This window comes from Haliaeetus albicilla, chromosome 11 (assembly GCF_947461875.1).
Source record: "Haliaeetus albicilla chromosome 11, bHalAlb1.1, whole genome shotgun sequence".
NCBI classification, from domain to species: domain Eukaryota; kingdom Metazoa; phylum Chordata; class Aves; order Accipitriformes; family Accipitridae; genus Haliaeetus; species Haliaeetus albicilla.
Genome location: NC_091493.1, coordinates 21,950,932 through 21,976,968, shown reverse-complemented (window position 1 = coordinate 21,976,968; position 26,037 = coordinate 21,950,932). Strand labels below are relative to the sequence as shown.

Genomic DNA, 26,037 nt, shown 5'->3' with positions numbered 1-26,037 from the left:
GAAACGAGACCTGTTCCTTTGGGAGCATATCTAAACACTAATATTAGACTTGAACATATGACTTTCCTATCATATGCCCTCAGGATGAGTGAGTGCAGCCTATTATTTTTATGTTGTGATTTCTGGCAAGGTCTAAAGGGTAATTAAGCTGGCTTAATACACTTTCTTTTCAGAACTGGGTTTTTTTTGGGGGGGGGGATGTAATCAAAGTAGATAAAATAATTTAGACAGCTTTCTTTTTCTGTGATTTTTCTGATTCCATTTATAGTCTTAAATACATCAGAACTGATATTCAACTAGAAGTATATGCATATAAGCTGAAGCCAGTAATACTGCCTTAAAAGTATATATATGAATAAAGAATTCACCAAGACAGACCTAGAAAAGGTCAGCTCTAAGGAACTTGCTGCAATCTGTATTCGTTGGAGTTCAGGGTAGAGGATGCTATTTATTTTTGTTACCTATTTTCCTGTCTAAACTCGATAGTTTACCTCACTCGCCTGTTACTTGTTATCTTTCAAACTGTAAGCTCTCTGCAGCACCACCTGTTATTTACCATGTCTGTGTAACCCCTGGGTTCCAGATCTTGTCCAGCTTCTGACTGTTAGCACGTGTTCCAAACTTTTTTGTACTAACCTTATTCTTTAAAGTATAGGTCATCTAGGTTCTTGGAACAGACACTAAATAAACTCTTGTAAGAGCAAATAACTTTGTATGGTTCTTCCTTCTAACTCTATCTATCTAGATCTTTTTATCTAACTCTAGATAGATCCAGGGACTCCCTTTCAGGATAAGAACTTGATTTCTTATAAAAGTTTCTACTGGACGGTTGCTGGAGGAGACACCTTTCTCCAAGAGACGCTGATGCATCTCTGCTGTTCCAAGATGTGATGAGGGTCAGCTCTCAGGTAAAGGACTTGTGTTTTCTGCATAATAACTTAGCCGGCACTTGAGTTATACAAGGATGGAATGGGGAAAAGGATGAAAGAAAAATCACCCAAACTGATGTATTTGCCTCTACTACATATCATGTAAATTCATAGAAGCAGTGAACAGTGGTACATAGCTGGAAGTCACAAAAAGCCAACCGCTGCTAAAAATCTCTAATTCTCAAAAAGCAATTAAGGCCAACAAGTGACAAAAGAAACATTACTTATTTCAACACAGTTACTGTTGTTTGAAGTTCATTTTATTGTTGTGTTTTATAGGTGAGATTTGTTTACAGATTCAGGGGTAATGCCACTGAACTCCATCTTAACAGAGCAACAAAATAACTCCAAAACAGGCTAGAACAATAAATATCAAACCATTCAATCTAAAATGTATAAATATAAAAGTACTTTCTGAAAATGTAGGAAAAACAGGAATCCATTTTTCTGTTTTGGCCATTTGTATAGTAACATCGCTATCATCCATCCGTATCACCTTAGATCCAGCACAATTATCTTTATGTCTTTCCCGACCACGTGGGTACATGGCTGCAGAAGAAGTCAACCCATTACTCACAGAAATCAGTTTCAGTAAAATAGCATATGAGGGCTATTGTTTCCTTTTATTTTTCTGAGCCTGCTTAATACCATGCCTATCTATCCAACTTTGTGTGTGCCTGTTCACAGGCAAATATGACTGTCACAGGTATAGACTGCTGAATAAAGCAAGGACTACAACATCCAGTTCGAAATAAATTTCTAAAGAGGATATTGTTTAGTGCTTAGCCTGTGAAACAGATTATAGTTCTGTGCTATCCTTTATGTATCACAGCATGGGATGCCTGAAATGGAGAAGGAAGCTGGTGTGTGCTGCATTAGAACAGGTGCATGGGGGACAGCAGCAAGGAAAGCATGAACTCTGTTCTCTTCCTGCAGTGGTTTCAGATGTGTCTGCCTGCTTGATGGATTATTTTTTTTAAGCATTTAAGACTAGATTTGTGTCTTTAGACACAGTCATCACTAAGTAACAGCTTATACTGGGATGGCGGAGAAGAGCTTTTACCAGATCACCCCTGGAAACAAGGCTGTGATCTAACTGTTTTTGCTGGAAGATCAATGTGGCTTGGGGATTGTACTTGAAAGGATATTTGTTTGATCTGTGATAGCAGCAGTGTGTCTAATGATTATAAATGAGCTCAAGTAGCCAGTAACTTCATTAATGAACTAAGTCTGCACAGGACCACTGAAAAGAACCCATCTGGAACAAAAAAAATTTCAGAGTTGGACTACCTTCTTGTTATCCCTACAGTCAATGATAAAAGAACAGAACAAAACAAAGAACCCCCACCCTCTCCTTTGAGGAGTAATACCGACATTCTGAGAGTCCTGCAACAAAGAAGTAATTTCCAATGTCTTTCAGTATTACTTCTCTGCATTTGATCATTTTATTTTGAGCTATATGAGATGCTCTGTATCTGAAGTGAGACCCATTTAAAAAAAACAAACTTAATTATTCAAAGGTAAAGATTGTTGTCTTCTACATAACATTGACATTTCTGATAATTCTGACTGACTATACTGTTCAGCCATACATATAGCATACTATTCTATTAAAACATCAAAAGATATGGTGGAGATAAGGTAGTTACTGAGAAAGGCTTATGAGAAGCTGGGGAAAATCATGGGCAATGAAGGAAATGGGGCTTAATCTACTCATAGCTGCACTTTTTAGCAGCTAGTATGTTCTTTTGGGACACAAACTGAATTCTCTGTTTAAAAACTGAAATGCTCAGGAGTAGTTATTTGAAACTGTGGCTTTTGCTTCTTCTGAAAGCAGGTAAAAGTGGTGACTGATGGTAACTGCCTCTGGTTAGTCACCATTTGAATGGCAGTGTGTAACACTCAAGACTGCTGTTGACTGCTTAAGTAGACTCCTGATGTTTACCTTGGTCACTGAAGGAGGGTATTAAATTATTAAAAATGAAAGAAAGAAATATAATCTGAAGTACATACAATCTCTGCTTGCAGCAGAACCACAGGCAAGAATTTGAATTGTCAAAACCATGTTGGATTATATACTTACGTTAAATAACCTAGGGTCCTTTGTATGTGGATGGAATCCCTTCTTTTTACAAGCAGAAACTTCTAGCATACCAGCATTAGTAAGTCTGAAGATGCCAGTGCTGGAAAGCAAAAGGTGAAACTCCTGTTACATACTGCTTCCATAATACAAGTCCAAGGTTCACATAGAAATGACTTGGCTTATCTTAACAGATGGACAACAGAATGGTACTCGGGGACCTTTGATACTCAGACACATTTGATACACAGGAGCCAAGGCCGAGTTGGATTCTTAAAGGTATTTAAAATCAAGGGGAGTTGTATTGCTGTAAAGGAAGGGATGCTGAGAGGAAAGGGAGAGAAAAATCACAGTACTGGTGCTATTCCCATTAGGCAGGTTAGCCTACTAAAGGCCGAGGCTAGTTCATACAGGAACAGATACAAACCAGAAACTTAGATGTTCTGGATTGCATTTCACTCATTTAACTCTAGAGGGGCAACTTAAAGAGAACAGTCTTTAAACTAGCTGTGTAAGTGACTAGTGAGAGTACCCATCCTCCACACTCTTTTAGGTAATCAAGTAATACAAAGCACTAGAAAAAGGCACTGCTCCATATGTATGATCTAACACTTTGAGTATTGAATAAAACTTTAGAAAAATCACTCTTCTGTAAAGAACATTAATACCTAATTACTACAGAACAGCACCTGATTAATAAATGTTACAGATAGGAGTAACAGGTTAGAGTTAGTTACAGGGTATCAGCATAAACTAAGAAAGACGACCAGAGATTTGAAAAGGTATGCAGACGTGCTCTACGTTACAAAGCCTAGCGCTTGTGCACTTGCCACTCAGCCTGTATTTACAGCTGTGCTACCTGAATGACCCATACAGGAACTTAGGCAACCAGAATGGGATTCACAGAAGTCACCTACAGTGGTGGAAGGCCAGAAAGAAAGGCTGAAGAAATGCACAGTCTAAACTATGGAGTTAGCTCTGCAGCCTTGAAATGCCAAGCACATCAAAGCAGAATCACAAAAGTGTTGAGGTTGGAAGGAATCTCTGAAGATTGTCTAGTCCAACGCCCCTGCTCCAGCAGAATCACCTTGAGCAGGTTGCCCAGGACCCTGTCCAGTCAGGTTTTGAATATCTCCAAGAATGTAGAATGTAACCTGTTCCATTATAAACCTTCGCATTAATACTTACACAGTTCCAGTTTTTTTTCCAGATACTTATTGTTTGTATTTTATGAAATTCAAAATTGGGACCTTATTATCAAAAAATGATCTTTCTCCTTCTACTCCCCAAACTGCAATTTTCATATCATGCTAGAGAAATACATCTAACCTCTCCACTTCCTTCATCAGACAGAATGAAGATAGGGCTGTGGTAGGGCACTGGCAATGACTTCTCCAGAAGAACAGCTCCTGTCATTACTACTTGGTTAAGCAGAGTATAAAAATAAATAAAATTTAAAACCTGAGGCTGGGAAGGGAGGAGGAGAGAGAAGCCAGAAACAATATTGTGCATAAAGACTGACTGGAATGCAAGTCTAAACAGCTTAAAGAAAACAAACTTACAATACAATATTCCTGCCCTTCATCCCAGTTCACATGTGCTGTTTGTATTTGATCAAATTTTACAATAAGGAGCAGGGGAAAATATCTAAATATTACTTAGAAAAATCAGAACTCACTCATTATGCTTTGGTGAACAAACAATTGCAATGGCCTCTGGCAACATTAGCTGATAAGAACAATGAGTATGAAGGTCAACACTGGATAAGAATGCAGTTTGTGTTGGATGTGTCTACAAAAAGAAAGGGAAAACTCAACATCATGAAATATTTCTTACAAATCAAGGTCGACATACATTCAAGAAGGAACAATAATTTGTAACAAGTGAAGCGTCAGTACTTCCCCAGGTTGGTTTCTTAAGTTCCTGCTAACCCAGATTCTACATTGTTAGGGGGGCTTTTCAGTACAAGGTTTATGGAGTCACATTCACAACCAGATGTACAAGCAATTTTCTGATCGGGGGGGGAAGGGGTGGAATGAAGAAGCACAAGACAAAGGGAAATGACTTGATTGTCCAAAATCCCTAAGAGTGAAATAAATTAATATAAAGTTTAAACAACACAATACCTTCCCCCCACATTTTGAATACAGTAGAAAGATAAATAGCATTACAAAGTAATAAAATACCTCTAAATCAACATAAACAAAAGTTGCACTGGCAAAAGAAGGCACATTGTGTAAACAGGATGCCTCAACTGCATTAAGAAATACTCATCTGTGGTGAACATTAGTGCTCATTTACATCACTACAATTAGAATTAAGTAAGCAAGTTAATTTGGATTATTCCAGTTATTTCTTTGTTATTTCCAGGTTGGCTTTTTTTTCACATAGTATGCAGAACCGATATAGAAAAGCCAGAATCTATGAGCCATACGTACATGGATCCAACCCAAAGTGAGGAGATCATACTGATCCTGAATACCAAACAATTCTTCCACATTCTCCATGTCGCAGTAGTCTGGTCCTGCAGATTGCTTTGGTACTACTACATGGGTAATAGTAAATTCATTATGTGTCTGTAAAACAAACATTGACTTAGAGTGGAACAAATGATCTAGTGAATAAATGCTGAATCAGAATCTGAAAGATGTCATCCTATCAGCTAAAACAAAGCAGTGTAACTCCACTGATTCCAGTGCAGCTATACTGACCGACTGCACCTGAAAATATGCCTTAATATTTTATCACTGAAACATACAGGGTAGTATTAGTAATAACATGAGATTGTTGTATTGAAATGTTCTTGGAGAGCAGTGTGAAAAGGTTGTCCTTTAAAATAATTGAAAACATGAAAAAAGAGGTTTGATAATACTATAGCTACTTTCTATGAAACTTGGAACATCACTACTTTTGCTATTCTTTCTCTTCATGCAATTCAAATACACTTGGACACCATCTTTAATATTCTTTGTATGCCAGCATCAGCCATGACATCTTTCCCTGTTCTGAAAGGACATGAAGTGTTATCTGGGTCAAAGGAAAAAAACAGCCTGAAAATCAGATGTTCTGCAGCTTGATGGGGGGATTTTCTTCTTCTTTTTTTGTCGTACCATTATGAATTTGATGACTCCAGTAGATTCTAACAGTCTTTATATTTCATTGTCCTGTAACTAAACCTCACTTACCTTAGATGAATGCCAGAGAAAGTACTCGAAAAAGCCTGTATTGTACAGCATGCTGAAAAACCTGCTACATTTTATAATGACAGCAGTGTATTTTGATCAGATGTTTCCCCAGTAAGGCAAGCCCACACTGCTGAAGTGACCACTCGGGTTATAATATGAAGTTAATTACATTAAAGACTAATCGTTTAGATCTGCTTTTGCTCTGAAATTGATACATTACAGGAAAATACAGCACTATCAAATATGTCTTCCCCATACAAATGTGAGGGTTAAACTGTACCAGTTTTCCACAGAGAATTCCACATGTCTCTATTCCTCTTACTGTATTTGCCTCTGCTAGCAGCAGAAATTTGTGACAGAGATCCCTGGGCAAAATGACGCCTCTGAGTGCTTCGGCCAATTGAGCTAACAAAAAAAACCCAAACAAACAAACAAAAAAAAGGAGAAAGAGGTAAAAAGACATTTGCAGCTTACACAGTGAAGTTCCCTAAAATAAGCAAATATACACGGTTACAGAAAATTACTAAAAGTGAAAGAATTATAATTACCACATCACAGATTTCTAATGAGAATAAAGCTACAGCACAAGCACTTCACCCTAACTGAGGTCACCAGCCCATAAGATAAGATAGATACACCCAGTAGCCTGCCCCTGAGGTGACAGTGAGCTGATGCCATCTCCCAGGCCAGGGCTTTCCAGGGTGAACCACTGCAGGTTCTGCTTCTGTTCCCTTGAAGTCCACAGCAAGATTCAGATTTCATTCCACAGGATCACTAAGGCTCAATCTCTAGATCCATCTATTGGTACTCAACTAGAAAACGTGAAACTGTGCACCTAATCTCCTCCCTTAAAATGAAGAGACTATATGGAACTGTTGTGCGTACATCAACCTGTTCATGCTTATTTCACTATGGACATCCTCACGGTGAGTAAATACATATGTATATGCAATATGTGGACTCCTATAAGCAGCAAAGAGGCTGCAAAAAAGGAAAAAAAGAGATCTCTGCACTTACTCTGAACAGCACTTAAAGTAGCTGCTGGCTTTAAGACCCGGTTTACTGGAGGTGAATGTCCAGTGCAGCCAGATATGCCGCTCCTCTCCTTTTTCTCTAGCAGGGCAGTAGATGATAAGGAACTGTTCTGTGGTACAGAAATACAAGATAGCATACTTCCATCTGTCTGTTCAGACATAACCATGCCCTCTTTGGTTTTCTGATCTCGAGCTAGTTCTTGCTTCTTTAGCTGATCCTCAAAGAATTGAAACTGTTCTGATTCAAGCTGCTGTTGCCGCATATGTGCGATTCGTTTCTTCTCTGCCTCTATTAGCTTTTGATGCTCTAGCTTCTTCAGAAATTCCATTTTACATTTGTTCTGAAACATATGCAAAAGAGTGACATTCTCAGAACACTAAAAAAAGCTACAAAAAATGAAGGGAAAGAAGGAATCTAATTGTTTAATAAAACCATTAAATCCTGTCATTAAAAATTAAGCCTTTTGGAACGCATTTGCTCAACTGGCAAATACAACTATATCCCCAGAAGTACTATGATATGGAAGGAAATACAGTAAGTAAGGAATTCCTATCACAAAGCTTCCAATCTGCATATCTGCGGTGCTTTGTGTTTTTACTTCAGTACTGAATAGCGCTGGCCTCATTTGCCCATTATAATAAAAAGTCATTAGAAAAAGGCTTTTCAGAACAGTGACGGTAAGGAGACTAGACACAAGTGTAAGCCCTTACAATTTTCAATGCAACAGCAGATCCATAAGCACGTGGGGTTTCTGGGTAGATTTCATAATCCATGTTGTTATCTGGTTTTGTTGCTTGTCGCTGCTGTTTGGATAGGTTTGTTGACTTTCTTCTGCCACTTTCTTTCCTCAGCTTTCCCTGGATTGCTTAACCTGGCTTTGGTGCCTAGCCTCAGACTCAGTAGATGCCTTCCCCACTCTGGTCTATGCCCCCTTGCCTCCAAGCCACCTGCTGTCTCACAGACTGCAAGAGAAGCTTCAGGTTTCAACAGCCCTTCCTGCTCCCTGGTAAAGGAGGGCATCAAGCATCTCCAGAAACAAAGGAAAAAAATCAGAGCAAAGTAATTTCTTAAATGTCATGAACAAAATAGAACAGGAAAGAAAACCTCAAACCAGTCAGTGACAGGTGTGGGCATTGGGTTGGATTGTGGTTTTTTGTTTTCTTCTTCATTCTCTAGGTCCATTTCAAGGGAAGAAAAGAAAAGGTGTTTTTTCTCAGATGCTCTTTCCAAGACAAGTTTTTAAAACTACAGGTCCTGTTTTCAGTGACTTCAATACACAAGATGCAAGTATTTACGGTTACTTAAAGACTCAAAGAGGATCGCTTCAAACTTGAGCACATTCGGAGCCAAGACACTTTTTCCACATACTCATGCAAATGTCTGAACAGTATCCTCTTTATAAAACACAATCAGAGTGTACCCAGGACTATTCAGATATTCATATACTGATATTACATAAATATCACAGCATGTTTGTTTCCAAGCACACACTTTTATTAATTATTTTCAAATGACTAACCGATTAGATCATGAGAAGTGAGAAGTCATTCTAAGCAGCCCGTGAAATGATTACGTTCTTGTAGAACTGGCATTTTACTGTTTAATTTCTAAGAAGATTCATAGGACAGAAAAAATATTCATATCAAAGATTTAATAACCATATAAAACTTACTTTGTTTTGCATGTATTCTTGATATTCTAAGTTATATTTTTTTAAAAGATCTCTCTTCAATTCATCTGTCCGTGGAAATGCAACCTCCTTCAATTTCTTTGGGGTGGGGAAGAAAGACAAATAAGTTTATTTTTCACGTTTTAAAAGAACCACCTGGAAAAGAAACTCATCTGTAATACAGATTTCAAAAAATACAAAATAAAAAAAATACTGCTCTTCTCCCAGGAAAGAAAGGGAGAAATACACACTAAATCATCAGCTTATGAAACTTCTATAGTACACTGATCTCAATAAAGCTATATTAATTTATGTCAGTGAAAGGTGTGATACGAGTACTTCTTATCTCAAGGAAAGATTAGTCCTTTTTCTAGCAATCTGTTATCTCTGTTTTGTTTAATAGCTGTGTGATGACTAACATTTTTGTTGTAGGTGTAATTTATTAAAAAAAAAAAGCTAAATCCAACTTTCAATGTTTCAAGTAGGATCATCACATTTTTCTCTGGGACTCCCTGGACAGAAATATGACTGAATATGCCCATTTCTGGGGTGTGTGTGGGGTGGGGGTGGGGGTGTGGTGTATGTTTATTTGCAGAGATAGCTACAAATATAGCTTCCTGTGACAGCCCTGGCAGACAAAACAATTTTCTTTTGTAAAGCAAAAACAATGCCCAATGTTTTCTACTGATGCAGAGGCTACTACAAAATAATTTAGAGGCTGTAAGCAAGGGAGGGAGAGAGACCATGTGCTTAATCCTACTAAGTGCCATAGGAGGGAGCATATGTTAGATGCCCTTTCTCAACAGGGATGTTTTCCTAGATTGTGTCCCACAGTCAAAACTTTGGCATGAAGCATTTTGGCTTTGAATATAACTTTACTAAGCTGTAACAGTAGAGAAAGTATGTGAATATGGCAGCGTGAAGCAAGAGACACTTATGCTTATTCTAATAATTCTCATCGGGCAATTCCAGATGTTTTAAGCTCAGTATAAGGCTGTATTTGAAAATTCTCTTTCAGGGGGAAAAAAACCATGAAACTATTTTGTACACAAGTAGAGAAAAAAAATCTTGTAAGAACTAAGTAAATATATATTTGGTAATAAAGAAAGCAAAAATATACTTTGATTATTTAGCAGGGTAATTAAATAATGCAGACACCAGTAGTGCCACATATCTCTCTTTTCCTCTGTTTGCAATAGTCAGTTTGGACCATTAGACACTCACATAATTGGGACCAGAATCAAACTCTTAAGTGTTGTTAAATTAGTGTATGTTTAATATGTAAACTTTCAGAAGTAGCTGTACCTAGGTTTCCAAAAGTCTACCAACTTATGCAGAGACCATTCTTGTTCACCTATTAGAACAATAATTTCATTTCCAGTAATGATCAAGTGATTAAACCAAAATAAAACATGAATGACTAGTGCAGAGAGGTATCAGAAATTCAAGCTGTGGTGGTTGCCGTGGGCTACGTGTGTACTGGGAGAAGAGGAGTGCTAGGAAAGAATCGACAGATTCTGGGGGAAATATTTCTTAAAGGCTAGGAAACCACAACCCTACCTTAATAATATCTTGTTTTTCTGGTACTGCACATTGATGATAGTCTCGGTGACTGGGCAGCTTTTCTACAAACAACCTAGAAAATTAAACATGCACGTATTCGCCTCAGTAGCCAGAGGAATATCCACAAAAGCTTTTATGTTGGCAGAAAAATAAGTTTCACGTAACTGTTAAACACTGAATTCCAGATGACTTGGAGCAGGTTTCTACACATTTGTTTAAACTAACACTGACATTCTTGTATAGACTTGTATGGGATACATATGGTAATGACAGGATATTATTTTCTACATCTGAATATATTTTCGTTTACATTAGTAGTGGGTTGGGTGAAAAAAAGGACTAACTAGCAGACAGCACTTAAAAACAGCCCTCATAAGCACCCTCCACCCTAGCCAGAGTTAATAAATCCTATTTCTACTGTCTTTATCTGTCCTTAGCTGAAATGCTGCGTCTTAAATGGGAAGTCCAGAATGCAGCAGCGACTACCATTAAAGCAGTTATTTTTACCAGACCAAGCTGCACAGCCAACTTCAGTATTATTAACCTACCCAGACATCTAAATTATGGCAACACTCAGCTGCAAAGAGTTTGGAATACACAGCTGCTATCATTCTTTCAGCAATTTGTGCAATGTTCACCTCCAGACCCTCTTTTTATAGAGATACATACATTTAAAATTCAGTGGAATCAGAAACATTTGGTCTAGTTTTCAGAGTATGAGGAAAATAAGGTGGGTGGGAAGGAGGTCTCCTGTTATAAAAATTTTAAAATATGCATATAAACCCCCCAACCCTTTCAGAAGTAATTAAACAAACCGATCAATCCTATAGCAAAACTAGCCAGTTAAAAAGTTTAAATCTGCCACTGATGTATTTTTCAGCTGGCTATTTTGAGAGTTGTAATGAAAGCTGCCCAGTTTTGTTTTTTTCTGGGTGGGGAGAATAGTCATATAATGAACATATTTAGTGAATTTTGCATTTACTCCTGTAAGAAGCAATAAATTATACTTAATCCTTTTGGGGAAGAAAAGTAAAAAGAGGCAAAAAGCCATTTTTTCATTTTTTTAAGTGTTGTGCAATACTACCATCTTTAAGATCAGCAGAAGCTCATAGAGCATAACTATTAAAGGCTCAGAAATCTTATCTAAACATTTCTTTTTAAGCCACATGCTGTATTTAACCAACATGCTGATAGATACAGAATAATCTGTGGGAAACAGTACTCATAGTATAGCCTGGTACAGTAAACTTAAACCTCTGTATATTAGCCTGGCAGTCAATAGATAGACAGGACTACTAGACTAACAGTTGAGATGAATTTATAACAAAGCCTATGGTTAGAGTAGAGATCTCCAGAGAGCAAAGCTATTCTGCAAGAAAACACTAAACATTTTTCTCCTAATCTAAAGGGGTGCCCTTTTTTCATTGCAACTCTTCATTTTGGTTTACTCAGAATTATAAGTTGTAATGACTACAAATGGCTTCTTACGTTATAAACTTATTATAAAAAACAAAAGCATTCTCCAGGTTTCCCTCCTCCATATATACTGATGCCATTCGCTCCATCTCTACTCCAGATCTAAAGTAACGACGTGGAGTGATATCTTCATTGATTGTGATATTGCTGCCAAGTTTGCTTAAGGCACGTACTCTCTCTTCTGGGGTCACAGAGATGTCTGTATGGTCAGGAATAGCTACGAGCTTTTTCTAAGAAAGAACAGAGAGATTAGCAAAGAGAACCAGATATTATGTTTCACTTTCAGTAAGTGATCTATTTCAAGAAACTCAAGGGAAATCAGCTTTTTTCTCAAAATGGGCATTGGTTTCCCCATCGCTAGCCACAGTTGAAACATTCCAACATGTTTCTCAATTGCAAATAAATAGTGATTGCAATTACAAATAAGAAATGATCTATCCCCCTCCCCAAATCTTCAAACTACAGAAAAATCCTAGGGGAAAAAAAAAAAAAAGATAAAATTAAGTAAAACCCTGTAGAAATTATCAAAGGCAATCTAAAGTGTGTCCTCTTTAGAATCCCCCCTCTACCCCTCAAATTCTATAAGATTCTGCCTTAAGTTATTGAGATAATTGGTGGAGGGCCTGAATACTCAGACTCCTATTACATGACATGTAGGGTATGACTGCTGGGTATAGTTCAGCTGAGAGAGAGCAGTAAGTTTCCCTGGTCAGTCAACAGTTCACTTCAAATGTTCATTTCCAGTTTAAAACAAGGCAGTTAAAGTCTAAGAAGTTAGAACTAATTCTACTGAAGAAGAAGCACAGCTGCTTATTATAGTCATTACCTTCCTGTTAGGTGGCTAAATAAGGGCTGCAACAAGTTGTTTCATCTTGCTTTGATGAAAATTTTTACTCTTCAAAATGTTCACTTCAACTTCTTAAAAACCTGATCACCAAAACAAGCTAAACTCCCATAAAGCACATATATAGAAATAAAATAAATTCCAACAAAACCATGAGGCAGAATGTGCAAGGAACCGGCAACATGCAGGAAGAGACCCTTGTAGCTGACAGCCAACACTGCTAAACAGCCCTCTTGAATTGTTTCCTGTTTGAAAGAGTGCTAAGCCGTTAAAGCATTTCTTTGTAATACATACCAGTGAGCTAACAGTGAATGGTTGTTCCATGTTGTTCTCGGTCTGCAAACCAAGGAGATCGCTCTTTTCCTCCAAAGTCTCCATCTGACTGCTAAGGGCAGTATCAATCCAGTGCTCAATATTTGCAGCCAGCTGTCTCAGGGGTTATTAACCCAAGGGAAACTTGAACATAGATATGTTGATTGTGGTCTTGTGCTGGAAAAAATATGACAAGTCATTCAGATTAGAAATACATTCAAATGTTACAAAAGTTTGCATGCCTGCACCCACTCATTACTTTGGTATCATAGTACTTACATATTTAATAATAATCTAAAATTTACCAGGCATCTAGAATTTAAAATGGGAATGCATGGGGGCTTACAGGACAGTCGTGGACTAGCTGACCTGTTCTAATGTTATTACAGTGGATTTAAACACAATATAACAAATTATTTTTACAATTTTTACAGCAACTTCAAAAAACCCCAATTTTCAAGCATTAAGTGAAAAACTCAAAGGTCAAAGACTAATCACAGAATTTATGTTTCCTTGAGCATATGTTTTGACAAAAATATTTACAAACAGTGTGAATCTGGCATCTTTTTTCCTGCTAAGCCTATAATTAAAAATAAAATTTATCACATGAACTCATATCAGTAATATAAAACAGAGAAAATATTTCAAGCACGACATGTTCCACCTGCACAGTTTGCTGACTTCAACACCACTCAAAATACAATGAACTCTGATGAATCAACTGATAGTAATTGCTTCTTGCACAGCTTTAAACAAGTAAAGACAAATATTTAGACATGTTTTGGTCATCAGCAAAAAAACCCCAAACCCAACAAACCCCTGAAAGGGAAATGAATTATTTAAATTGCACTGGAAATATGAAAATGACACTCCTAATGTGTTTTTTCACTTCTGTGCACTCAATCTAAACAGATTTGATCCTGAATGTTGAAGGCACTTTATATATTGCAATGAATATGCTTTATGCTTTTGTAAAAGCATAAAGAGTGTGTTCGGCAAAGATATTTTCTAAGCACAGCTCTCTCTAGAGGCCAGAGGACTCTGGGTTAGAGAAAAACAACCCTAATGTGTTTTTAGCTGGCTGCATTTCTAATGTATTGATTTCTGTATTTGCGTCTTCCTCATTTTTTTCCAAAAATTAACAGTGTCTATTAGATCAGTCTTTAATTTTAACAATTAGTGCAAGTATTACAGGAGAGATTAAATTCATTTAAGTAATAGACTTTCTTTAAAATAATCAGAATCATCCTGTTTTACATGCAAAAGCCCTTACTGGTGTACTTATTCCACCTTATTAATTCAATCTTACTCTGCTTTTACGTATGACCTCCCAATCTCAATGAATGTGTTCTGGCTTAACTTTATATCCATGTTTTCCATTTTGAAGATTTTTATTCTCATCATCAGGTATGTCACAGGTCTGTGAATTCAATTTCAAGACCTGCTTTTTTCAAATTAAGGTATTCAAAATGCTTGCACAATTTGTGACAAAAAAAATGGAGCATGGCTTGTACACCCAAGACATCAACATTAGTTGTGGTTGCAGCGCTAATGGAAACAGTTCTCTAAATGATTTAATTCTACATACATAGAGCTCTCATGTAAATGATCAGCTTGGCCAGACAGCCTATTCATTGCCTATTCACAGACTGCAGAAAGGCCCTGTGGGACAACAATAATTAAATATTTTTGCTTTAGCCTACAGCAAGAAACATACTGCCTTATGGCTTGTTCCACCTGAAACCCTTCTTCAGCTGGAGCACTGTAGATGTGGTGGACTGTGAAAGGAGAGGGCTAAAAGCTTGGCCAGCACAGAGATCATGTCAGTCTTCTGCCCCTACAGCTCAGATTCCAAGCAGAAATAAAATCTTCAGTAAGAGACTCTGCATTCCTATGCTCTGTGTGGCTCAGGAATAACATTTAAAAAACCACAGCTGAGAGCTAAAAAGCATATATTTTAAACCCATTTATTTACTCACTTATCCATCACTTGTGGTTTTGTTTTGTGTTGTTTTGTTTTGTTTTTTAATTTCCCCTACAAGCAACTGGGAGATCTACGATAGCTGAATCAAAGGCTGATTTTGGTCTAAAGTATGCATCCAAGTATGACAAACTGCAAAATATTCTCATCATCCAATTTATCAAAAAAATATTGTTCAAAAGTAAAGGGTGCAGAAATGTCTTTCTATTCAATTCCCTATTTCAGTTAGCAGCTATTGAGCAAGAAAACTGCTTTTCAAACACTTTCTCCCTTACAGACTTTCTCCAAAATCTAGTGATGAAATGGACACTTAAGAGAAAGCTCTTGAGATGCTTCCATAGGGAGGACGTGGGATATGGATCATAGGCTTCTTTCAACTATTACCACACCTTAAAGACCTTTCAGCCTAGGTGGTAGGGAAGTGGAAAATGTTAGTGCAGCAAGTGGAAACACAAAAGCCACTAATTGGTGTTTTGGTTTGCTTTTGAGGGGGGCAGTATTCCCAAAGAGGTCTTTGTTAAAGAAGCCTATGGTATCCCCCAGCCCCCCTCTTTGGAACTGGCACAGGAAGACATCATGGAATCCTTTACTTGCAAACATTTCTCATCTTGGTTGCCTCTAAGAAAAATAAAGTTATCTTTAAGCTAATTCAGTGATTTTTTAAATTTTTTTTTTAACCTAAAGAAGCATTAAAAATAAGAAAAAAAATGTCTAATGCCAGGTATTTTAAAGAGGAGACATCTGGTAACAGCAGAAACTCACACTTCCTCAAAATTTTGTCAGAGCTTTGAAAGGATGAAGAAGCTCTGCAGAGAGCACAAGTCAAGCCACAGTGCAAGAGCTTAGCAGAAGAATCGCTGCAAATGAAAGAGGAAACTGACTTTTTAAATTTGGCTTCAGGAGCACATTAAAACCCAGACACTGTAAATAAAGAACTAATAGGATGAATTTGTATCAATTCTACAAAAATGTCAAATGAGACTCAACTATAGTAGCTATTACAGGTGGCAGTGTAATTAAAAAAAAAGAGAAAATCCTAAAAAGAACATGGGCTGTCTTATGACTGCACTCTAATATATTATCCTTAACACGTGGACACACTGGCCAGAATTGTAACCAATTAAAACGCAGAAAGTTAAGCTTTACTAAAAACACCACCACAGGCATGTCTGCCAGTTCCCTGGAATGTCTCTGTGCATAATGTTCCTCATGGTGCAGCTCCACAATCACCTTCAGCTGGTCCAAGGCCATGACACTGCCAAGGGGCTCCCCTCACCCCCACCATACTTCTTTGTACTTCCACTTCGTTGGCATCAGTGACTTCAAGGCGAGTTGTAGCTGATCTAAATCAAAATCAAATGGACTTTTAAAATTAATTACTTCCTTCTCGAACTCTGAATGCAAGGGAGGAGGCAGAAACATGAAGCCAGCAAAACAGACAGACTTGCCCCTTTCCAAGGCAGTGCTGTCCTAGATTGATATGAGCTGTCTTTGAAAACGCACCCTAAGGGCTTGTACAGCACCTATAAGAATTGCCCAGTCCTGATGAGTGACTCTTTGTCTTCTGGAAATACACTTATATTTCACTCTACAAGAGCAAAGAGAAATTCAAATATCAAACCTCTCTGTGTAACTGAAACTAATTATATTTAAATATTCAACATCGTTATGTTAATACAGTGAACCACACTCCAACCCCAACCACCAGGGATAAGTAGCAATGCTAGCTTGGAGCTGTCTTAGTTTACTAGAGTGTAAAGTTCTCTAAATTCTAAGAGTAAAGATGCATTAATTTATTAGAGTGTAAAGTGCTCTAAATTCTAAGAGTAAAGATGCATTTTTCTGCTTTACAATTTTGGGCACTCCAACTAACTTAGATGGACTTAGGTAATGTTTGATTAAGAAGAAACGTTTGGACATTTAGCATGAAATCAAGCTTTTTCTAATGATGAATATCCTGAAAGTTATTATCAGAATATAAGAATTCACTCAACAGTTAAGAAACTTTTCTTGATTTCATCGGTAACGGCACTTCTTACTAAATCCCATTTCCTCCTCAAAACCCACTTGTTTTCCTATACGATCCAGCTTATTATACTATGCATTAATCCTTTGTAAAATCCAGCTTTATTAAATTGAAGGCCTTCAGCCACAGGAAATAGAGCAAAGTGAGAAAATAAGCATTTTAAATGGCATTGAAAGTCGTTCTTTCTGTTCAGGCTAAAGACCGTGGTGCCAAGTACCAGGGAAGTGAAAAGCAGAGAGAGCAATTTCAACTTGAAAGTATAGGCAAATAGTAGTATGTGAAGATAGAATAAGTATATCAAGATACATCAAGTACCTCAAGAGTAGGCTAGTAAGACAGAGGTGCTATGAGAAGATCTGGAGAATGCATACACAAACTCTCAGAGTTTTCTGAGAGGTATAATATCATAATTCATCACAAATTCTCCAATGTCCTCACAGTTCACTGCATGCTGGCATGTTTCAATTGCCAGGATGGATGGATGTGGACAAACAAGAGCCCCTCTGCCTGTGCTCAGAGCCCGGGGAGGCATGACCCAGCTAAGTTTGCAAGCTATGTAACGGTGCTCTGTGAAAGCGAAAGGTGGCACACATGGCTGCACAGCGAGACTTATTAGCTCAAGCACAGTATGAACTATTTAAGTTACACAGTTTGTGTTTGCAATGCCTTGTGTGGAGCCAGCTCACAGTCTGGGCAGAAAGAGCTTGTATCAGTCTTCATGCATTCCTATGACTGGCTCCGAAATGTCTGTTTAGTATGGCATGTCCTTCACCCGACTGTGTGAGGTGACTGTACCAGCAAAGACAAAGAAGCCAAGCAGGACCATACTCTGCCAAAGGATGCACACAGGGACTGGTGGTACCCCAGCGGGAGTTGCACTGCTCAGACTTTCTGGAGAAGACACAGCCACAGAGCTCAGAGTACCAGTACTTCCCAGAAACTAGCTGACTGCAGAGCATGAGGACTGAATTTCAGCTCCTTACCATCATCTTGAGGCTGCTTTTCCTTCTTCAGAAGAGGTTTTTAAATGCTGAATGAGCTTTTCAGATTTTTAAACAAGTAACTGCCTGACTTCAATAACCATTAGTTTAATCATTAGTTTCCACTTTATAACATTTGTTACTTTGAAACATTGTTATTAGTTACTTTGAAACATTAGTTTCCCCTTTGTAAGATATTTTTAAATTCCAAGTGAATTAGTCATAAGACACTGACCTCACTGCTGTCAGAAACATCTGTCAATATTTTGACTATTGGTCCTACTAAAAAGCTGCCTTAAAGAGATCACTGGTAAAATTTTCCAAAGCACTTTTTTCACTCAAAGCTTAGGTTCTGCTAAGAATGACAGGGACTTGGGGCATTATCAATGATTTATTCTTTACATATTTTTTAATAGTGGATTATTTCAGAAATACTCATCCGTTTGCTTGATATTTTGGTGGAATGTAAAGCCCAGATGTGTTTCCCATCAAAATCATTCACTTTGGTTCATTGGGATCAGATCCTTACAGTATATGTAGAAATATTTGCTAAATCAGGAGCTAAAATGTGTCATAGTTCTGCTTTTTACAAACTATTCCTGAGAGCACTATTCTGCATTCATCCTATGGTAAGAAAAAGCTTACTTTAGTATTGTTGTGAGGAGTTAAAACAGTAATATTCTGTTTACTATACTAGGAAGTGTGGTGATTATAGAATCCTAGAATAAAGATGCATCTTAAACAATAAAGGGGTCAGTTCTCATTAAAATAGCCAAATTAGCAAGTGCAAAACCCACCTTTTAATTATCCATAATGGAACTAAATTGTCTCAGCAAACTTGAAATAGGGCACATCCAGTCATTGCCAGATGAAGATAAAGGACTCTTTCATAGCAATGTCATGCATGATCCAGATACTTGTACTTCTGTACTTTTGTATTGGGTTTGTGTGGCAAGGTTGGGGTTGTGTGGCAAGGTTGGGGGGGGGGGGGGGGGGGGAGGGGTTACAGGGGTGGCTTCTGTGAGAAGCTGCTGGAAGCTTCCCGTGTCCAACAGAGCCAATGCCAGCCGGCTCTAAGATGGACCCACCGCTGGCCAAGGCCGAGCCCATCAGTGATAGCGATAGCGCCTCTGGGATAACATATTTAAGAAGGAAAAAAAGTTGCTGGGATGCAGAAATGGCAGCTGGCGAGAGGGTGAGAACATGTGAGAGAAACAACCCTGCAGACCCCCAGGTCAGTGAAGAAGGAGGGGGAGGAGATGCTCCAGGTGCCAGAGCAGAGATTCCCCTGCAGCCCGTGGGGAAGATCATGGTGAGGCAGGCTGTCCTCCTGCAGCCAATGGAGGTCCATGGTGGAGCAGATCTCCACCAGCAGTCCGGGGAGGACCCCATGCCGGAGCAGGTGGATGCCCAAAGGACAAGCAAGGTGGATGCTGTGACCCCACGGGAAGCCCGCGCTGGAGCAGGCTCCTGGCAGGACCTGCAGATCCATGGAGAAGAGCCCACACTGGAGCAGGTTTTCTGGCAGGACTGGTGACCCCATGGGGGACCCACGCTGGAGCTGTGTGCTCCTGAAGGACTGCACCCTGTGGAAAGGACCCACACTGGAGCAGTTTGTGAAGAACTGCAGCCCGTGGGAAGGACCCACGTTGGAGAAGTTCATAGAGGACTGTCTCCCATGGGAGGGACCCCATGCTGGAGCAGGGGAAGAGTGTGAGGAGTCCTGCCCCTGAGGAGGATAGAGCGGCAGAAACAACGTGTGATGAACTGGTCATAACCCCCATTCCCTGTCCCCTTGTGCCGCTGGCAGGGGGGCTAGGTAGAGAATCCGGGAATGAAGTTGTGCCTGGGAAGAAGAGAGGGGTGGAAGGAAGGTGTTTTGAGATTTGGGGTTATTTCTCATTACCCTACTCTGGTTGATTGGCAATAAATTAAGTTATTTTTCCCCAAGTCAAGTCTGTTTTGCCCGTGATGGTAACTGGTTGAGTGATCTCTCCCTGTCCTTATCTCAAGCCACGAGCCCTGTGTTATATTTTCTCTCCCCTGTCCAGCTGAGAGGGGGAGTGATAGAATGGCTTTGGTGGGCACCTGGCGTCCAGCCAGGGTCAACCCACCACAACTCTGAAGTGGATGTTCAAGGGAATTTGGTGAAAAATGTGTTAGAAATACAGGCATCCAAACTCATTCAGCTCTTTTTGAAGTGCTAGGCCATGTATTGGCACAGCACATAATCATTTATACGCACACTTGGGTTTGATATAAAATATGCTGAAAACCAGCCTAAATAGCAAACTGCCTTCTGTTGGTTCTCTCCAAAAAGAAACAGCATGTTCATCTGTCAACATGTTTTTTGAAACAACTGTTCACTGTTACAGCAAGTGATTCAGCTAGTATAGTTAAGTAGTCTCTTCTGGAAAAAAACAACAAAGCACTGAATGTCATGGCAAGATCATTCTCTTGCGCAGAGAAAAAACCCAGTCAACCAAAACCAAGAGAATGGCCATTCAGTGAAAAGAAGCACTGCAAGGAACCGCTTGCTGAGAAGCCCGTGTCTTTCAATGGACAAATTGCTATTCATAGTAGGAGCTACTAGGCTTGGGTCTAGAAAAGCCTGTCTCAGTAATGGTTCACAATTTAACACTGCCCCTTAACTCCATGGCTCCATTTAAGCAGCACTGCCAAGATCTCCTCCCAGGCCCCACAATCTCCCAGAGGCAGCTGCTGAGCTATACAATCTCTTAGAAGTGGGTCAAGGTTATATCCTCTTTTTCACCTGCTATGAAGGACCAGTCCCACCCACCCCCCAGCAGGCTGCCTGGAGGTCCCTCTGCAGACTGTGTCGGCAACATGCAGACAGTAGCAGCTTCACCTGCTTAGGTACTGGGAGGGAGAAATCACCATGCAGTGGAAATTCTCCATGCACAGGTCTGCCAAACCCAAGTCTTGCCTATATGGTTATGCCACTCAGTGCTGTATCTTACATCACAAAACTGAGCATTATTTTCATCTAAAGAAAATGTGAGTGAAACAAGGTTCTGTTTTCTCACAGTTAAAAAAGTTAGAACAATTATTTGAAGACTTTAACAGTTGTTCTGCAAATATTTGGATGACTGCAATTAGTTAATGTAGCTACTTGAATATCATTGACTGGCTGTTGTCTAGGGACAGTTTTCCTTTTGGAACAGATACAAACATTACTGCATTAAGAAGCTACATCAACAAAATTAGATTGCTACTGGGTCTGCTAAGACTCTGATAAACAACTACAATATGCAGATAACGGCCCACATGACTCCCTAGAGAGAACAGGAACCTAGAACCTACAGGCTTTTCCCATTGCTTCAGAGCACAGAGGAGATCACTGCCTTTCACCTATTTTCTTATTCATTTTCATGCAGACTATTTTGAAGTCATGATCTAATATGTTTGTGCCACTACAGCATAACCCTATGCATTTGAGCTGTACACATAGGTGATGGCTTGTTACCAGATTTATTAATATGCTCTGTCTACAAAGATATTAGTCACTTTTAAAAGAATGTCCTGAAAAACAGACTGGAAATATTGAACATTGAAACATGCATCTGTGAACTGCTGACAGTTCTTTCTCTTGTGATTTCTTGTGTCAAAACAAAACAAAATCCCTCCCTCCCTCCCCCTCCCTTTTTTGGCAACACCATTCAGTTTCAGCAGAAAAGCATTTTTAACATAATGGATAAAGTATCACCATTGTTAGAATGTCTTGGATTACAAGCAATAGCCTTCTTAGGCAGTCACTGAAATATACTTATGCAACACAGAACAGCATCATTCCAGTGACCCACTAAAAGGATGTTCTAGACATGGTGTAGAAAAACAGTGCCATTTCCTTCCTTTAGGAAATTCACAACAATCTCCCATCAAAATTAGTGTGCCAGGACACATTAAGCCAGAAGAGGACAGAAATAAAAAATCAGCTGTTGTTATATAATTTGTTTTCTGATGATTCAGCTGAAATACTGAAAAAAGAGACACCTGCAATACATAACATCACTGATAAAACTAACTTCCACCATGAAGACAAGAAGCTGTGTTGCTAAGGGAAACAAATGAGAGGCTAAAATCAGCACAGAGGTCTGCAACACTTCTTAGACTTCTAAAACCAAAGAAAGCATGATTCTTTGCAAATCCTCAGGTTTCACAGATTTTTCTGCCTGTAGCCCTATCTCCCTCAGAGGCAAAGTCCCACTAGGATAGAAGGGTTAAGAACCTTCTTGTTCTTCCTATAAAAGGCAACGATTTTTCTGGCAATATTTGCTACTTGGTTTTATAACACTTTCACACTCCATAACCTCTAATACAGACATTTGTTAATTGGGTGAGTAACTGGTTGCAACAATCAATTTCTGTTTCTATCTGATGATTAATTCCTATTCTGTCTTACTTCTTACTGTTCATAATGTAGGTGACAAAAAAAAAGGAGAATTAAATTTAATTGGCATTTCTGATATATAAATTCACAGTTCATCTGAAGTCTATTAAATCATCTATAAAGCATGAAGCTTGTCTTGTGGCCTTAAATCTTGAAGAAATAATTTGGCACATTAGTTCAATGGATTCTGACTATTTTGTACACTAATGGTTAGGTAAGAAAAGGGCAAGTAAAAACCCGATAGCAATGTTACCTACAGGATGGAGCGTGGTCAACCAGTAAAAAGAACTACCATGTTTCTGCAGTACAATGCTTAGATCAAGGTAACACAGTTAGTTGATTTCATAATGAAGTCTTTGACCTCCTGCCCTATCCTAGATGATTCAGGATGTCTCATACCATGAGCAGATGGGGGGAAAAAAAAAAACCAAACAACAAAACAAACAAAAACCAGGAATGTCTGGCTTCACAAGAAGAATTCAGTGTGCTTTAGACCATTTTGTCTACTTGGATAGTTACAATATTTAATTTCTCTTTTGTAAGTTTGCTAAGATTGACAATGGCAAACACATGTTTTATAGCAGCACTGACTGTAACACAGTCAGCTCACAGGGCTGCTTGAAAGTCGTCCGAATTATCTAAAGTATCAAAGGTGAGCACAATGATTTGTGGCTAACATCTTGTACGCTGGAAGACCAACAGGCTATTCATTCCAGTGAAGTTATGCACCGGCTATCTTTGAGCCTATTTCCAAATTATTTGCTTTTCTCTTCAGGATGAGTCCAATGATCTTTGTTTGCAGCCTACCCAAGCTCCTTTCTATATCAACTGAGAGAGCTAGACATCTCTGAAGGCCTTTTGACAGTGGTTCAGAGATGCTGAAAGAGGAAGATACTTTCTACATTGATTATGTATTGAGCCCACAGCTTCCCTAATGCAATTCCATATGTTGTCTGCTGAACTGTGACTCATCTAGAGCTGCCAGCAGGAAGTGGTAGGCAACGGGTTGTGTCTGAGCAGGTGCCTGACTCACTGCATTACCATGAAGTATCATCATCCATGTAAGACTGAAAATGCTGGGTTTTTATAAAAGGGATGCCTATGCAACTAAGCCACTACACGCAGATCATTTAGGAACTGTACGAGCAAGACTGTTTGCTTTCATGGATTGATACTTCTATTTATAATGGAAACTATGACCAGAAAACATGTTTTCTGGCATGGCAATCTAAATGTTAAATATTTATTAAAAAGATATAGACAAAGACTTTCATTACACGGCAGCAAACTAAGAACACAAGCTGGAAATGTAAACTTTGACACAGAAATAAAATCTCAGGAGTCAGGTAAGAACAGGAAAAAAACCACTACGCATACAAGTTCAGCAGAGACCAAATATTTATTTTTATACAGTACTTGCTCAGTGTCTTAATGCATAAGTCACCTTGCCACTCCATCAGGAGTTGAAGATTTCACTGCATCCCTCACCTTGAGCTATACCCTTCCTCAGCTTGGTGATTAACTTCCAGGAAATGCCTTAAGGCCTGACCTTGAGCATACTTCACGCACATAAAGAAAACCACATGAGAAATGCCTTCACAGTATGCCCACGGCAATATCACTAATACACATGACTGCAGGATTGATCGAGACACTGAACCCTGTTTTTAAACATAATACTACAAAATAACCTCTCTGCACTTATAGCCATTTTAAATACTACTAAAAAACCATAACTATGAAATTTGCACCTACAGAATTATACAGGGTTTGGGAGGAATGCTTCCTACACTCTCCTGCGATCCATGAAACTCTGGACTTGTCAGCACTGGCCTTTGGTTTAGTTGTTTGTACCTTTAGCACCTAGGCATGCAATATACCAGGCAGTAATGCATTTAGCCAGTCAGGAAACCCAGCTGTTACAGAGTAACACAATATATTGCCTCAGCAACACCCACAACAACAAACCTGAACTCCATTCTCCTAGGAATATTTCATGAAGTTCTGAGTCCGTATCCTATTTTCTAGGACCTGATGGTCTAAGGCAATTTATCAAATATATGCTAACTACAGCTTCGGACAGTCAATCACTTTAGCCTGCAACGAGGCGAAAACCCACTTCTGCGAAGACAGAACTTTCTCAAAGCCAGTCTTCACCTGAGGAATGAACCCCCTGGGACCTGCAGTCCATCCAAGACCTCATAATCTCACCACTTTCCGTTCTCAGTAGAGGGTGATGTTTTTCCTGCCCATGAATTCCGAGACAAGCATTCAGAACCATGTGCATATTAAATAAAAAGAATTCCAAACCAAGAGGAATTCCCCCAGAAGAGACTTTTTGCCACCCTTCTGAAAGAGGACAGTGCATCCACGTGTGAGAGAAGCGAGTTACGTTCCTCGGTGCGCTTGAGGCGCACCTTAGGTCCTACAGAGGTCTGAACGAGGTAGGTGCAAAATGAAGTACAAGAGCAGAAACAGCTTCTGAGAGGGGTGCCCAGCGGACACAATTTCTTCTTTTTTTACATGATTTTGCTTTCTGTTCCGATGCTAATCTTTCCCATGCCTACGGAAATGATTTAAGAGTAGAGTACTGCTCTAAGTTCGCTTTCTCTCGGAAACGCAGCGGCGTTCCGAGCTCTGCTACCCACTGTACCATAATCGCCCATTTCCGTAGGCGCAGTGAAGCCGGCAGCTTTGCCCGGCCCGGGCCGGCCGCTCCCCCGCCGCCCGCACACCCAGAAGTCGCCGGTGGCACCGCGATGCCCGCGCTGCGTCCACGCACCCACGGCCGCTCCCTCGCTCCTCCGTGCCCCGCGGCGCGCCCCGCCGGAGGCCGTTCGTGCCGAAAGGTCCGCCCTGCCCGGAGGAGGGCGATTTCCGACAGGCCTCCTGGGATCGCGGCACCTGACACCCGAGGCGGGGACGGCCCGGACCCATCGCGCACCGGGGGCGCTCGCCGGGGCGGCCGAGCTGATGGAGCTCGTAGCGGCCGCGGAGGGGGCACGGCGCGGCGCGGCGCCGTCCCTTTCTCCCTCAGTCCGCGGGGACCGCCGGCGCAAAGCGGCGGGATGGAGGCGGGGAGGCAGCGCCCCGCCGGCTCCCTGCCCCGCGCTCCCCACACCGGGGGGAAGGCGGCGGCCGCTTACCGGATCTCGCCTCCGTCCGCGCGGCCCCGGCGGGCCGGTGCTCCTGGAGACAAAGCGAGGGGCGCCCGCCCCGCCGCGGCGGGGGAGGCAGGAGCGGAGCGGCGGGGGGGGCCGGGCCCTGGGCCTCCTCCGCCGCCCGGCCTCGCCTCGCCTCGCCCCGCCGGCACTCGGCGCCCCGGGCGCCCCGCGCAGGAGCGGCGGGCGGGGCGGGGCGGCGCGGCAGGTGCCGGCGGCGCCGCGGAGAGCCGAGCCGAGCCGAGCCGAGCCGAGCGCCCTGCGCCGCCGCAGCCGGCCCAGGTTACGGTGCGGGGCGAAGGGAGGAGCCTGCGCGCCGCCGGGGCGAGCGGCGTGGCCGCGGCCCGCTCTGCGCCGCGGGGTCCGCCGCCGCTGCAGCCCGACG

General features: G+C 40.5%; 1 protein-coding gene across 2 annotated transcripts; it reads right to left on the bottom strand.

Annotated features, from left to right (window-relative positions):
* Positions 1 to 1,171: 1,171 nt before the first annotated feature.
* Positions 1,172 to 25,948, bottom strand: STAMBPL1 (STAM binding protein like 1). 2 transcript variants are annotated; one of them, XM_069796567.1, is made up of 11 exons: positions 25,638 to 25,948; positions 13,076 to 13,270; positions 11,950 to 12,167; positions 10,459 to 10,534; positions 8,902 to 8,997; positions 7,212 to 7,569; positions 6,517 to 6,599; positions 5,448 to 5,585; positions 4,688 to 4,800; positions 3,013 to 3,112; positions 1,172 to 1,478 (listed from the first exon to the last, which is right to left on the bottom strand). In XM_069796567.1, the coding sequence occupies exons 2-11, from the start codon at positions 13,157 to 13,159 to the stop codon at positions 1,422 to 1,424; spliced, it is 1,323 nt and encodes a 440-aa protein (XP_069652668.1). In that variant the 5' UTR covers positions 13,160 to 13,270; positions 25,638 to 25,948; the 3' UTR covers positions 1,172 to 1,421. The 2 variants fall into 2 exon arrangements, with proteins under 2 accessions (XP_069652668.1, XP_069652667.1); XM_069796566.1 differs by having other exon boundaries at positions 6,475 to 6,599; positions 25,638 to 25,945.
* Between the last annotated feature and the right edge of the window lie 89 nt (positions 25,949 to 26,037).

What these genes read in the sequence shown, in the direction of transcription:
- STAMBPL1 (XM_069796566.1), bottom strand. Translation starts at nt 13,159, where the DNA reads ATGGAGACTTTGGAGGAAAAGAGCGATCTCCTTGGTTTGCAGACCGAG. An exon ending in GAATTCTCTGTGGAAAACTG is followed by an intron (nt 5,586 to 6,474) that starts GTACAGTTTAAC and finishes TTTGTTTTACAG; the next exon opens with ACACATAATGAATTTACTAT. An exon ending in TCACTTTGGGTTGGATCCAT is followed by an intron (nt 4,801 to 5,447) that starts GTACGTATGGCT and finishes TTCTTTTTGTAG; the next exon opens with ACACATCCAACACAAACTGC.